This window comes from Fundulus heteroclitus, chromosome 22 (assembly GCF_011125445.2).
Source record: "Fundulus heteroclitus isolate FHET01 chromosome 22, MU-UCD_Fhet_4.1, whole genome shotgun sequence".
Classification (NCBI taxonomy): Eukaryota; Metazoa; Chordata; class Actinopteri; order Cyprinodontiformes; family Fundulidae; genus Fundulus; species Fundulus heteroclitus.
In genome coordinates this window covers 1,374,186-1,389,020 of record NC_046382.1, presented here as the reverse complement: position 1 = coordinate 1,389,020, position 14,835 = coordinate 1,374,186, and the positions used below count along the sequence as shown (strand labels likewise).

The 14,835-nt window shown below is 42.0% G+C and overlaps 1 protein-coding gene across 1 annotated transcript; it reads right to left on the bottom strand.

Moving 5' to 3' along the window:
* Positions 1 to 4,284: 4,284 nt before the first annotated feature.
* Positions 4,285 to 5,537, bottom strand: LOC118557024 (mas-related G-protein coupled receptor member X1-like). The gene is made up of 3 exons (XM_036125892.1): positions 5,328 to 5,537; positions 4,938 to 5,113; positions 4,285 to 4,834 (listed from the first exon to the last, which is right to left on the bottom strand). The coding sequence occupies exons 1-3, from the start codon at positions 5,535 to 5,537 to the stop codon at positions 4,285 to 4,287; spliced, it is 936 nt and encodes a 311-aa protein (XP_035981785.1).
* Between the last annotated feature and the right edge of the window lie 9,298 nt (positions 5,538 to 14,835).

Sequence of the window (14,835 nt, the reverse complement as noted above, 5' to 3'; positions counted from 1 at the left end):
TTCATTTACTCACCCCTTCACTACTATCAGAAATGTTTTCATCAAATATGAATCTAAGACACTATTTTTTTGTTTTTAAAGATCTTAGCAGAACTGATGAAACAGAACTGCTGGTGCCTTCAGGTTTCTTAGATAAAGAACACTGCAGGCAGGAGGACTTCAGGTATTTCCCAGACAAGTAAAAAGACTCCATGTGTGGCAGCCACTACAGAGAGAGATACAGAAACCAGACAGACCAGTGAATGTAGAGAATCACGGTGAGCGGTTCAGCCTGATCAGTCTCTGAATAGTGAAAACGCTGCAGCCTAACAGGAAAGGCCAGAGAATATTACAGGGAAGAATGGATGAATTATTGCTTCTACAGTCTTTATGAATGCTGGAAGGTCTCAGCTAAGGTCACTACAAAGTCAGTAATAAGACAAGACCCAGGCGACATCCTTAAGGAGCATGAGAATCATTCAGAATGACGTTTCTGAGTAAATACTGTAAATGATGACTACAGAAGAGTTGACCGTCTGCCTCATGAAATGTGACATAAACTGGACAACTAAGCATCAGCTACCAAAGCGGTCTTACACAAGGCTCAGTGTCAACTTCAAGGAACCAAGGAGGTGCTGGAATCGGTCCGTGCTGCCTCTGCTTTCACCTCCTCAGTTTCTAGTGTTTCTTCTGCAGCTTCAGATTACTCCAAGGCTAATTCCACTTGCTCCAATACATCCTCAGTCAGAGGACAAGAACCGTCTGCTCAGTATGCAGCACAGTATTAAAGATTATGGTTGAGTAAGAGCACTACCATGAAAAACTACATAAACTTGAGGCTGAGGATCAGATGATGGTTGCAGAACAAGAAGCGGCTGCATTAACCCTCACCAAGTCTTGGAGGGATCTCCCTTTTTGGCCCTCTCATTTTGAACAACATGCAACAACATAAAATCTGAGCAGGCGGAGGCCAGTTCAGGGTTTTCACACACCTGGATGAGGAGCCGCCCACCTGGTGGGGGGTCTTGGCTGGGGGGGGGGGTGCATTGGGTCCTGGGGATCGGCTGGGGCTGGTGCTTTTGCTCTCCTCTGGAATATGGTGGGGGGGGGGGGCTTAGGTATGGAGGGCAGGGTGTGGGGGGAGGTAGCTTGTTAGGTGGACTCTGGTTGGTTGACTCGTTCGGTTCATGGTGTCTGGGATCGGGGTGGGACTGGAGCATGGACTGGATGGGTTTGGATGTAGTGGTCTCTCCCTCCCCCCGTCTTGATGTGAGGGTTCACCTCCTCGGTCCGGGGGTTGGATACCCCTCTGGGATGGTGGTGCCTGGGAATGTAGGATGTGTGTGATGAGTGCAAGTGTGTGTACTGCGTCCCCCTTTTGTCCACCTTCCAGGACATCTCAACGCAAGTGTGGAGCCCCCCCCCCCTCGCTCTCCTTCTTTGGCTGGCGCCAACAGCTGATGTTTCTTTGTTTTCTTCACTCAAGAAACTGCTTCATGTTTTATTTCCTAGAACCAAACTTTCGTCTCTGCCATTAAGTTAAGACAGGACAGCTTCCTGCTGCTCCCTGTGAGTCCTTTCAAAATAAAAGGACATCAATATTAACATACCATAAAACACCAGCTTTATTTATGGAGCACTTTAAACACCCACATGAAGTGCTGTACACAGAGTAAATAAACAGCAGTCATATGATACCATTAAACCAATATTAAAATCAACAAGACCTGGATAAATTAAACAGCCCTATACGAAAATAATAGATTAATTATAGAATCACCATTACACATGTTTTGGTAATAATTAACTCTCTGTCTGTCAGGTATTGTCTGCTGAATATCAGCCCAAACAGCTGAGATCAGATCAATGGTTAAAAGTAATGAATCGAGCACTGGTGTTCTTTTAACAGCAAACTCTGCACACATGTAGAATAAATGAGTGACAACTTCTTCAAGTTCAAGAATTTAATAACAGAAATAAAATGAACATCCAGAGAACATCACTATAGAATGCTGTTTATCTTAATTAACTCTATATTACAATCAACAAATCCTCTCTACCAGGCTAGTGAAACTTAACTAAACTACTAAGCAAAATGAAGATAAAAAGAAACTAAGGAACTATTTACATGCAAAAGAAACAAAAGACAAAATAAAATGGTTGATCATCATCATCATCACCATCATGAGAATCATTCGGTGAATCCTGGTTCAACGCAGGTCTGAGTTAAAGAACCAAAGTTAATCTTAAAGAACATGGAATTACCTTAAATTAGCTTAACTAGGTCAGAACAACATTTGACGTGTTTCAACTCATTCATAATACAAATCTGAGTTAGATAAAACATTATTTGAGGAAATAAACATGTATATGAAAACCTGTAGTTATGTTTTACCAGGGTATTAGCGAGTTCTTAGAGAGGCTAATTCGGGCTAATGCTAGCGAGAGCTCGGTGCTCACTTAAAAAGGCTTTTAACTCCTATTTGGTAGTAATGAGCGGACTGGAAAACACAAACATTAATATCCCATCGGTGTATAAAACTCTTATGGAAATAAGGTTTGTTATAACTGTAAAGCACACCCAAACACATCAGCAGAGCTTTATTTATGACATTTATGACTTTTGGCCATTCTTTTGGAAGATATTGCTGAAAGTAGCTCGGAGCAGCAAGCAAGCGACTCTCACTCCATGTGAAACCTGGCATGGAATGAAGCTTCCACGGGTCTCCTGTGTTTCCTGTGTTCGGTCCATGAAAGTGTGTGTATCTGTGTGTGTGTGTGTGTGTGTGTGTGGGGGGGGGGCACAGCATGGGGACCTACTGCACTCCTGTAAGTGTGTGGCTCAGCTCAGTTTTCCTGCAACTACTGAGAAAAATCACCAAACCTGGTCTCGGTAGAAGTTGATCATGCAGCGTCTGATTACTGCAGACTTAGCCACACGTCCAGCTTGAACTCAAGATCTTGGGTCTCCCCAGTGAAGGAATCCTCTCCTCAAAAGCCAACGGACAAAGAGGAGGATAAATGCAGGGGGCTTGGTTCATAGCAGTGTTGGCACCCCCTGCTGTGATGGGCAGTCCCTTAAGAGAGGGAGTCTGCAGCTACTCACATTTCAGAAACACCGTGATTTAGTCTCTCCTGGCCGACAACACCAACATGAAGTAAAATGTAAAATAGTTGTATATAAAATTATTAGACAGTGCGAAAGGCCAAGGAGAAGAGATGGGTTTTAACCAGAGATTTAAAACCAGAAAGTGAAAGTTAAAATGTCTTTGATTCAGTCAGATTATTAAATAGTTCAGCTTTGATGCAGCAGATAATCCACTTGTAGAGTTTGATGGTTGTGAAATAAAATAGTTGCTGATGTTCAGTCAGAGTGAATCAGTGTCAGTGGATGAAATGTTGCTCCATGGCTCTATCTAGTGGACTGATAGTAGAAGTACAGCAGCTGATGGCAGCTTCCTCTGCCTCTCACTGCTGTCTGACTGCATTCAACTGATATGAAGCAGAGAAGAAGAGCCAATCAGAGGAGGAGCAGCTGATCTTTTTCCAGCACTAATGATGTAAAGGATGATCAGAGTTGATGTGCAGATGAATGATTTGTGTTTCCTCTGCAGGTGAAGGTAGAAAGTGTGTGTGAGCTGATGTGGATGTGAATTCAGCAGCATGGATCAGTGTGAGGACAGAGAGGAGGGAGTCCCTCCCTCTAAAAGCACTCTGTGTGGGGAAGCTGAGAGCCAGAGCCACGCTCAGAGGTGAGATCAGCATCTCTAAGTGTCCAGAGCCCTTTTCACACAGCGTTCTCACTATATCAGGCCAGAAGAGACCAAGTGGTCCTGAAGCTGCTGCTCTGCCTCATCCAGACTGAAGTTTATTTTAGCTATCACTGTTTCTGCTGCCATCTCTTCCCTCGTCTTCATCATATGTCCAGTTGTGACCTGCATCTGTCTGCCTGGAGCCTCCTCAGTGTCTGCAGAGGAAAAACGTAGAAGTGTGGCAACTCTTGATCTGTTGATGGTTAATTACGGTGGAGAAACTGGAGGAATAGCTTTTTGGTGTTTTTCTTACGATTATTTTCTACTGAATGAGATGCACATCTTGGTTCTCCTCTTTCGTTTCATGGATCTGTTTCTGATTGTTCTCATGTGTAAAGAACCGATTGAAAAAGCTGCTGACATGTCTCTGCTGCTGCTGCAGGATGGAAACCTCTGCAGTAGATGAGTTCTAAAACAAAACATGAGTCCATTAAAAACAATTAAGAAAAAAGCAGCTACAGTAGATTGTTGTGGAGGCTCCAGATATTAAAGCCTAAACAGTCTCAGTATGTGGAGCAATCGTGCTTTCAGTATCCTTACTGCTCATCTCCTGATTGTCTGATGCTTTACAAGAACAGAGTGAAGCCAGAAACTTATCCAGGAAGCTTTTACGAGTTAACAAATACAGAGTTGTGTCTGCAATGGGACTGAGGTAAATACCAACTAAGAACAGAAGATAATGAATTAATTTAAATTCCTTTGACAGGAAGTAACTAATGATAGGCAGGAAAAGCAGAGAGTAAATTAGCAGCACCACAACCTGAATGGCTACGATTCGTCTTTTTTCTTCTGCTGGGACACTGAGGGCTCCAGACAGAGCTTTAATAGTCCCAACCAAGAAGAAGATGAAGAAGGGAAAGGGCAGGAGGAGCAAACTAGGTACGATGATTTGAATAATAATATAATCAGCAGTAAAATCATTAGCCAGCCAACGAGTTAGCAGGATTGAAAGAGAAAGAGTCCAGACCACAACACAGACCATCAGAGATGTCTTGATGTTTCTCCTGAATCTGTACCACAGTGGCTTGGCGATGACCAAATACCTGTAATAACAGATGGAGCTGTTTAGTCCATGGAGACTATCAGGTGCTGACTAACAGGATTATATGAGACAATAAAGAAGCATAAAGGGAAACATATAGTTACCTTTCTAATGAGATACAGGCCATGAATCCAACACTGGCTATTAAACCAAACTCCATGATGGGATAGCCGATATCATGTCTAGACTGAACTAAATATGTAATTCTTCCGCAGAACTGAACGAGATCAGAAAAGAGAAGGTTTATGACGTAGACTGGGACACCCTGATCCTTTTTCACCTGCAACAAAGACAACAGAGAAAAAAGTAACTAATGAAACCAGAATATTATTAACATGTAAAATGTTTCCTCTTTCAAACATTTCAGTCATTTCTAGAGGTAAGAAAAGGTAAACTTACACCTGAAATGAGAGAGAACCATTATTTAAAGAGCAGACACAAAGTCAAACAGCTCATTCATTGTTGCTGATCAGGTTTAAGTTATTTTGTCTCACCTGTAGAAAAACTGCAACTATCACTATTAGAGTCAAAGGAAGTCCAATGCCAATGGTGATCCGGTCAATCCATGTTATGATTTGTTTAACTATATAATAGTATCTGTTATCATCATGGTTTCTCTGAGTGGTGTTCATGCTCTCGCTGATGTTGAAGCTGTTATCAAAGCTGTTTTCCTCTGATGTCCTGTTGAACTTCATCTCTTCCATCCTTCAGTGTTGAACCAGAACTTTGAAGACAGTGGTGTCTGTAAACAGAAGTGATGATAGTTGGAGAGAAACATGTCTGATGGTTCTTTATGTGTAGCATGTAAATCCAGATGTTAAACTAGAAAATCTAAATTATAAAATGATGTTTAGGTCAAAGTGGATGATTTTCTCCATAATCAGATCTTAGATATTTTTCTTCTCACAAAAGTTTTCCTGAACTTTGTTCAATCTAGAAATAACTTTCCAAGCTGAGAAAACCTAACGTGGCCTTTCAGCGTTTTATGGATCTACTGCTTTGTGTCGACTAATGGCCACGCTTGGCTCATTTTCAGTCACACTAAAATTCTTCTTTGTATAGAAATATTAATCTGCCAGGTCTTTTTTAGAGAATTATTTAATTCATAAATGGTGAGATTATAGGTTATTACTACATGTTTGTCATGTAAGAGAAATAAAGCATTCATTATCATCTAGACCTATTGGTTGTGAATAATAAAGATGTTTTACCACACACTGAAAATGTTTCAGCAGTTGTTCATCACCAACACATCATCTGATTACAACATCTATAAAAACCAGAACCATCTGCTTTCTGAATTCATCTCCCAAGCATACTTCCCATCACCTCAACAGCAGAACAACAAACAGGCTTTAAATAAACAACATCACTTTTATAAGTAATCACAGAAGTGTATAGTTTACCTTGTTTGTCCAAGTTTGTTCAGGTTTCTGCAGCCAGAGATCCTTTCTGTAGCGCTGACATCTATCTAACTGGTCGGCTGAAATGGAAACGGCTGATCTGACATCAAATCAAGCTTTTTCCCTGAAGCACTTAGGAGTGTTGGTTAGAAGAAAGTGATAATGCAAAAGCTTTGAGGTTTATTCTAGCAGTTAATGCTTTAATTTGATGCTTTCTGAAAGAAAAAACTATCTGCTAATGAGTAAATCTTATGAATAAATTATGTTTCCCTTAGAATTATGGTTTGTTCAATATTATCACCCATTCAGTTTTTTCTTTTCATGATATAATTTCTAATTCTCATTTCTTGATGTATTTGTTTTCAGCAGAAAACACTTCTAATTTGTCCAAAACATGTTTTTTTCCTAATTTTAGTTTTGATTCACTTTGTAATTTTCTTCTTAAAGGTTGAAGAATATCTAACTCTGCTGGTAGATAAAGAGAGGCCTAAAATCTGACAACAGTATTCTCTAATTAGAGTACAACAATAACAAGATAATGGCTTTGTCTGTAAAACAGATTTATTCTCCTGCTAAAACCACATCCATAAAGTATATCCATGTAGCCATTCAACATAACTTACCTCCATACCTCATTAGATGCAGTCTTGTAAAGGTAGATATTATTTTACCTGTTCACAATCATGGCTCACCTGCAGTTGTCATCTCTACAGATCTGTGTGCAGGTCGGTCTGACCTCACAGATGTGGGTCACTTCTGCTCCATGGACTATTTGTCCTGGAATCTAATGGCCATCTATTCAATTCAATTCAATTCAATTTTATTTATATAGCGCCAATTCATGAAAAATGTCATGTCAAGGCACTTTACAAAGTTAAGTTCAATCATATTATACAGATTGGGTCAGATTATACAGATTGGTCAAAAATTTCCTATAAAAGGGAACCAGTGGATTGCATCAAAGTCCCGACAAGCAGCATTCACTCCTGGAGAAGCGTAGAGCCACAGGAAGAGTCGTCTGCATTGTTGATGGCTTTGCTGCAATCCCTCATACTGAGCAAGCATGAAGCTACAGTGGGAAGAAAAACTCCCCATTAACAGGAAGGAAAACCTCCAGCAGAACCAGAACCAGGCTCAGTATGAACGCTCATCTGCCTCGACCCACTGGGGGTTACAGAAGACAGAGAGAGATAAAACAGCACAGAAGCACACATTGATCCAGTAATCTGTTCTACATTAGATGGTAGTAGCGGGTGAGCCGTCTTCTCTGGATGATGTCACAGTTAACAGAACGCCAGACCAGGTGTACCTACTATGAAGATAAAAGAGAGATAACAGAAAGTTAAAGCAGAAATGACAACACATAATGCATAATTGAAGAACAGTAGAACTCTATAGAGTAAGAAATTAGATCCTGATATACTCCAGTAACCTAAGCCTATAGCAGTACAACTATAAAGGTAGCTGAGAGTAACATGAGCCACTAGTTGTAATTTTTGTCAAAAAGAAAAGTTTTAAGCCTAGTCTTAAAAGTAGACGGGGTGTCTGCCTCACGGACCAAAACTGGGAGTTGGTTCCACAGGAGAGGAGCCTGATAGCTAAAGGATCTGCCTCCCATTCTACTTTTAGAGACTCTAGGAACCACCAGCAGACCTGCAGTCTGAGAGCGAAGTGCTCTGTTAGGAACATACGGGGTAATCAGAGCTCTGATATATGATGGAGCTTGATTATTAAGGGCTTTATACGTTAGAAGAAGAATTTTAAATTCTATTCTTGATTTAACAGGAAGCCAATGAAGGGAAGCTAAAATTGGAGAAATATGATCCCGCTTGTTGATTTTCATTAGGGCACGGAGATGAGCGGCTGAGATCTCGCGAGAGCTGTGCGTAAGTAAAATGGAGGCGTTCATGTAATTCAAATCAAACAAGCTAAGGTAAGAACGAACCAATAACTGAAAATAATACAAAGTTAAAGCCCAAACATTTACAACTGTCTTATTTTCTACGAGGGAACAAACTGGACGAAGAGACCGTGACGAGCCTGGAGTGCTACCTGGACGAGAGTTTTGATAGCATCGTGATGGGGAAGGCCCAGAAGCCTACAGCTGCTAGCACACCGTCACTTAAGTGCACTCGTTCTAATTCCACCAGTGCTTCTTCTTCATCCACTTTGTCCCCAGACAGGAACTTCAGCAACATCTTGGAATCCATCGACAAGAAGCTCACCAGCCTTGACGCGCGTCTCGCCTTGGTAGAGGTTCTACACAAGGAGTTTCAGTCTCTGAGAGAATCGGTGGAGTTTAGCCAAGCCCAGCTAACAGCTATGGCCGCCGAGAACGACGCGCTGAGGGGGAAGGTTACGGAGCTGACCGAAGGGATTATCCAGCTTTCCGGCGAAAATAAGAAAATAAAGGAATCCATTCTGGACATACAGTCGCGAAGTATGAGAGATAATCTCGTCTTTGCAGGCATCCAGGAGCAGCAGGGAGAGATAGCAGAAGAAACGGTCCGGAACTTTCTCCAGCAGAAGCTAAAAATCCCGGCGGATCAGGTAAAAAACATCACTTTTCATCGAGTCCACCGGCTCGGAGGTAAGAAACCCGACAAAACCCGTCCTCGCCCGATCATAGCTAAATTTGAGCATTATAAACAAAAAGAATTTGTTAGAAGTTGCGGCAGGGAACTGAGAGGGACAGACTTTAGTGTTAATGATCAGTTTCCTAAGGAAATCCTAGATCGCAGGCGAGTGCTGTTCCCAATCAGGAAGAAATACATGATGGACGGCGTTAAAGCCACCATATCGGTTGACAGACTTTATATTAATGGACAGTTGTTCAGGGATCAGAAGATCACCCCTTGGCTTTATTAGTTACACCACAGGTGGACTTAAAGCATGTTTCAATGACTTAAAATAAATAAATTAAATAAATAAGACGCACAGATCGGTACACGGTGATAAATTAAATACACGCACAGCTCAAGAGCACGTTGGTATGGTTGGTGTTCACGGTTGGGTACAGAAGGCATGGGCTATGGTTTATCCCTTTACACACTCTCTTACTCTTTGCACTTTTTTATTTTTTTGTGTATTTCTATCTTATTTGTCTGCTTCTTTCCTGAACATCAGTCAATCACAAGCACATCATATGATGCTACCTGGGTCTATGTATGACTATTTTCTCAAGGGCATGCACCTTCTAACTTCTCACTCACATCTATGGCGAATGTAAAGTTTGTGACATGGAATGTGCATGGGGCTGGCACCAGAGAGAAAAAAATTAAGATCATTAACCAGCTTACTAGATTAAAGGCAGATGTTGTATTATTGCAAGAAACCCACAAATCAGCTACAAATGCAAGTGAGCTTAATTCACCTGAGTTCCCTAATGTGTTTGCGGCCTGCTATAACTCTAGACAGAGAGGTGTAGCAATCTTAATCCACAAAAACGTTAGTTTTAAAATATTAGACAAAACTATAGATCCTGAAGGTAGATACATAATAATTAAAATAGCTATCCATAACCAGAAGCTATGTATTGTCAGTATATATGGTCCAAATGTTGATGACCCCTCTTTTTTCCACCAATTCTTCCTTGCACTTTCAAAACACGGGGATTGTTCACTAATTATAGGAGGTGACTTCAACTTTGGTTTAAATAACGATATAGACAGGTTGAATAAAACAGGGACTCAGCGTAGTTGGCAGTCAGTAAGTGTAGTAAAACAATACATGAGTGATTTTGGTCTTTGCGATGCATGGCGTTCTCTTCATCCTATTAGTAAAGAATACACTTTTTTCTCAAATGTTCACCATTCGTACTCTCGTCTGGACTACTTTCTAATAAGTAGCTCACTGCTGTCGGTTGTTTCAGAGACGGTAATTCATCCTATTGCTATCAGTGATCACGCCCCTGTTACTCTCACCTTAATTAATAAAAAAATAACCACACAAAACAAAAGCTGGAGATTTAATACATCACTGCTTAAGATGAAGAATTTATAAAATTCATTAAAGAACAGTGGGCTTCATACTTAGAATACAATGATCAACCAGGTACATCGGCATCGATATTGTGGGAAGCTGGAAAAGCAGTGATGAGAGGTAAAATAATTTCTTTCTCATCTCATAAAAGAAAAAAGAAAACAAAAAGATTCAGGAATTAGAAGAAAAACTTAAGTTACTAGAATTATCTCAAGAAGAAGGGAAGTTAGGTAAAATCCGTGAAGTAAAATTAGAACTAAACCACTATATTGAAAAGCAAAATAGATTTCTAATACAAAGACTCCGAATAGAAAATTTTGAACATGGCAATAAGTCAGGAAGCTTTCTAGCTAATCAGCTTAAAATAAATAAGGAGAAAACTACTATATTTGCAGTTACAGATTCAACTGGTAATACAGTAAGTGAACCAGAGTGTATAAATAATACCTTCCGCGATTTCTACAAATCTTTATACACACCACAGATAAATCCATCAGAGAAGGATATTAAGCAATTTCTGGATAAAATTACACTTCCTAAATTATCAGATAACCAAAGAATGACACTGGATTCCCCGCTGACAACAGCTGAAACCCAGGAAGCTCTTAAAGCATGCCTAATAAAAAGGCTCCAGGTCCAGATGGATTCCCCACTGAGTTTTATAAAGAGTTCTGGAATATTCTAGCCCCAACGTTCCACAGAATGTTGCAGGAAATACAGGAAAAAGGTAGATTTCCAGCTAATATGAACTCTGCCACCATCAGCCTTCTGCTCAAGCCAGACAAAGATCCTGTGTTGCCCACTAGTTATCGTCCCATATCCTTAATTAATGTGGATATTAAGATAATCTGTAAAGCTTTAGCAAAAAGATTAGACAAAGTAACTCCTCTCATAATACATCCAGATCAAACTGGTTTCATCAGAGGAAGGCAGTCATCCACAAATACACGCCGATTACTTAATTTAATTGATTATTCCTACAGTAAAAACATTAAAACCAATATATTGTCTTTAGACGCAGAAAAAGCATTTGATAGAGTAAATTGGAAATTTTTATTCGCTACTCTTCATAAATTCGGTTTTGGCGATTTATTCATAAACTGGTTAAAAATTCTATACAATTCTCCAACAGCCTGTGTCAGGACAAATAATCAAATATCTTCCAGTTTTTGTCTACAGAGGGGCACCAGGCAAGGATGCCCTCTTTCTCCATCACTTTTTGCCATCTTTATAGAACCTCTAGCAGCAACAATCAGACAAACAAAAGCTGTAAAAGGTATAAAATGCATGAAAATAGAGCACAAGATTAGTCTGTACGCGGATGATGTGTTACTTTATCTCCAGCATTCAAATAATTCTCTTTTACAAGTAATTAGAATACTAGAATCTTTCTCTAAAGTATCAGATTACTCGTTAAAACTGGTCTAAATCTACGGTACTGTCAATTAATTGCTCTCTCGAAAACTCCCTAAATTTACAAATGCAATCAGGAAATATTAAATATTTAGGTATTACTGTGTCGAATAAATTAACAGATTTACTTAAACTTAACCATGCCCCACTTTTAAACAGGATAGAAGAGGACCTTGAAAGATGGAAATCGCTTCCAATCACACTTATGGGTAGGGTAGCTTCAATAAAAATGATGGTCCTACCTAGAATTAATTATTTATTTTCAATGGTCCCCAATAAACCATCATCTGACTGGTTTAAATCTCTAGACTCTGCCATTTCTAAATTTCTTTGGAAAGATAAACCCCCACGTATTAGCTTAAAGACAATACAGAAGACTAAAGACAGGGGAGGATTAGATCTGCCTAACTTCCATAACTATTACTTAGCAAATAGGCTACAATACATCTCTAAATGGATAAAAAATAGTCTTTTAGATGAGCCTTGGTTAGATATAGAACAGGAAATGTGCAATAATATCATGATTTCAGATCTGCTGTTTATAAGCTCAAATATCCATTCCATCCATTTTCCAAACCGCTTATCCCTCATGGGGTCACGGGGGTTGCTGGTGCCTATCTCCAGCTGTCAAATGGGCGAGAGGCAGGGTACACCCTGGACAGGTCGCCAGTCTGTCGCAGGGCAACACAGAGAGACAAACAACCATTCACGCACACACTCACACCTAAGGACAATTTGGAGAAGCCAATCAACCTAACAGTCATGTTTTTGGACTGTGGGAGGAAGCTGGAGTACCCGGAGAGAACCCACGCATGCACAGGGAGAACATGCAAACTCCATGCAGAAAGACCCAGGGGTGTACTCGAACCCAGGACCTTCTTGCTGCAAGGCAACAGCGCTACCCACTGCGCCACTGTGCAGCCCATTATGCTTCAAAAATATCAACATTAGTTCTACTCTGACAGCATGGTGGGAGTTCCTCAAAATGACAAAGTCATCCCTTATCCCATGCAGTCGTACACCTATCTGGAATAACCCTGATATCCTACAAAATAATAAAATGATAAACTTTACATACTGGAAGAATAAAGGTATTAAATATCTGGAACGTCTACTTGACGGAACCGAGTTCATCAATTTTGCTAAACTAAATATGCAATATGGCATTAGTAAAAATAAATTCTTGGAATATGAACAACTTAAATCTATAATTAAAAATAAATATAAGCATATTAATGGTGGTTTACAAGTCCCAACTAATATAATAGAGTTCTTAGATTTAACCCCCCCCCCCAAACTACTGTCTAAATCATACAGGACACTGACTAAAATAGATGATTCGATATCTCTTCCTATAATGAAGTGGGAAAAGGATTTATCAGGCACCTTTGAACAAAATTTCTGGGCTCAGATATGTCTAAGAACTTTCAAATTGACTAGAAACACCAACTTACAACTAATACAATACAAAATCCTTCACAGAGTACACTACACAGGACAAAGATTATTCAAGATGGGTCTGGCACAATCTAATATCTGCCCACACTGCATAGGCAATCATCCTGATAATTATTTTCATGCGTTATGGTTATGCACACCAGTCCAGAGGTTCTGGACACAGATATGTAAGGACTTATCAAGGTGCTTGAGCTGTAAAATTACACCATCCCCATCAGTTTGCCTGCTCGGTAATTTTGAGGAAAGTCCTCTGAAAAAATAAATAGTTTACATGGTTTTTACTGCTTTATGCATCGCAAAGAAAACTATCCTCATGAATTGGAAAAGTAAACAAAATCTCAGTATCAATCAGTATAGAGATCTTTTGTTGGATCATATTAATCTAGAGACAGCATCTGCTTCCACATCTGATTGGTCTCTTTGGGCTCCTCTGATCAACACCATCACTTAGTGGAATAGGGGGCGGTGGGTTGCTTCCTGCAGGGCGCAGTGGCTGGATGGAGGGGTTCCTGGGGCCCTGGGGGCACTTGGAGTAGGGCGCCTGGTGGATCCGGCTCCGGGGTCTGTTGCCCCCATCTGGGAGGAGTTTGGGAGGCCTATGGGTGGCCTACAGCAGCTGCTTGCGGCGCTCTTTGGGAGCTGCGTGTTGACGGACGTGGGTTACTGACCTGGTAGCTGTGCAGCCGCTGGGTGGGGCCGGGGTGGGTCTGGGGGTCTGGGGTCCCTGGGGCGCGCCGCCCTCGGGCGCGGGCCCCGGCGGGGCCTCGGGGGTTCCGGTTCCGGGGGGTGTGCCGCTTTTGGTGTGGGCCGGCGCGCGCCCGGGTGTCCGCCCCTGCACGGGGCCTCTGGTGCGCTGGGGGGCCTCGGGGCCCGTTGAGCTGGTAGGGGGGGCATGGTCATTAACACCTCTGGGCAGATGCTCTTCTCCTTCATTGGATAGGCACTCTGCCAGTGGGGGGAGGGGGAAAGGAGGGGGAGTAGGGATCTACCCAGCCTGGATGTCTACTGTCGAATGTATGGTGAGTTGTTTGAACGTTAGTGTTGGGGAGGGATTAAATCCACGGGTGGGGGGGGGGGGGGGGGGGGGGGGGGGGGGTTGGGGGGGGTTGACGTTCTGGTGGGCTTGTGTCCGGCCCCCTGTCCCGGTCCTGGTCCGTGTCGTCTTCCGGTGCGGGTTTCACCTGGGGCCTGGGGGGTGGGGTTTGGGATGGCTCGTGCGGGCCGGCTGGCCAGGGTCCCCCCCTATTATTATTATTATTATTATTATTATTATTATTATTATTATTTATTATTTATTATTTATTATTTATTTATTTAGTTTAAGTAGGCTTGGTGGGTGGGCTGGGGGGGGCTGAGGTGTTGGTCCTGGTGGGTGGTTGGCTGGCGGGCCCTGCGGCCTCTCCCTGGCCCCCGGGCTACGGTGGTGCCGCTGGCGAGGCCCCCTTCTCTGGGTGGGGCTTTCGGGGAGCGGGGGTGCCTATTGGAGTCAGTAGGGGAGCTGGCTCCCTGGGTTGGCTTCCCAGTGATTTGCTCCCCATCCCCGGACTCCTCCCTCTGCCTGCTCCATCACGCCGCCACACATGTAGGTCATGAGGGAGGGGGCGTTACTGGAGGTTGCCACTTTCTGGTGACGCCCCTCTCCCCAATTTTATCATGCATCTTAGACACTTTCACTTCAAACATTTTTCACATCGCACACTCATATAGGCCATGGTAGGGGGGGGGTGGGTGGAAGACGTCTGGGGGG

Bases quoted from the DNA above. Each gene is read 5' to 3' on its own strand.
- LOC118557024 (XM_036125892.1), bottom strand. From the start codon at position 5,537: ATGGAAGAGATGAAGTTCAACAGGACATCAGAGGAAAACAGCTTTGAT. The intron at 5,114-5,327 runs GTGAGACAAAAT...TCTTTGTTGCAG, and splicing joins TAGTTGCAGTTTTTCTACAG to GTGAAAAAGGATCAGGGTGT. The intron at 4,835-4,937 runs GTAACTATATGT...CTGTTATTACAG, and splicing joins GCCTGTATCTCATTAGAAAG to GTATTTGGTCATCGCCAAGC.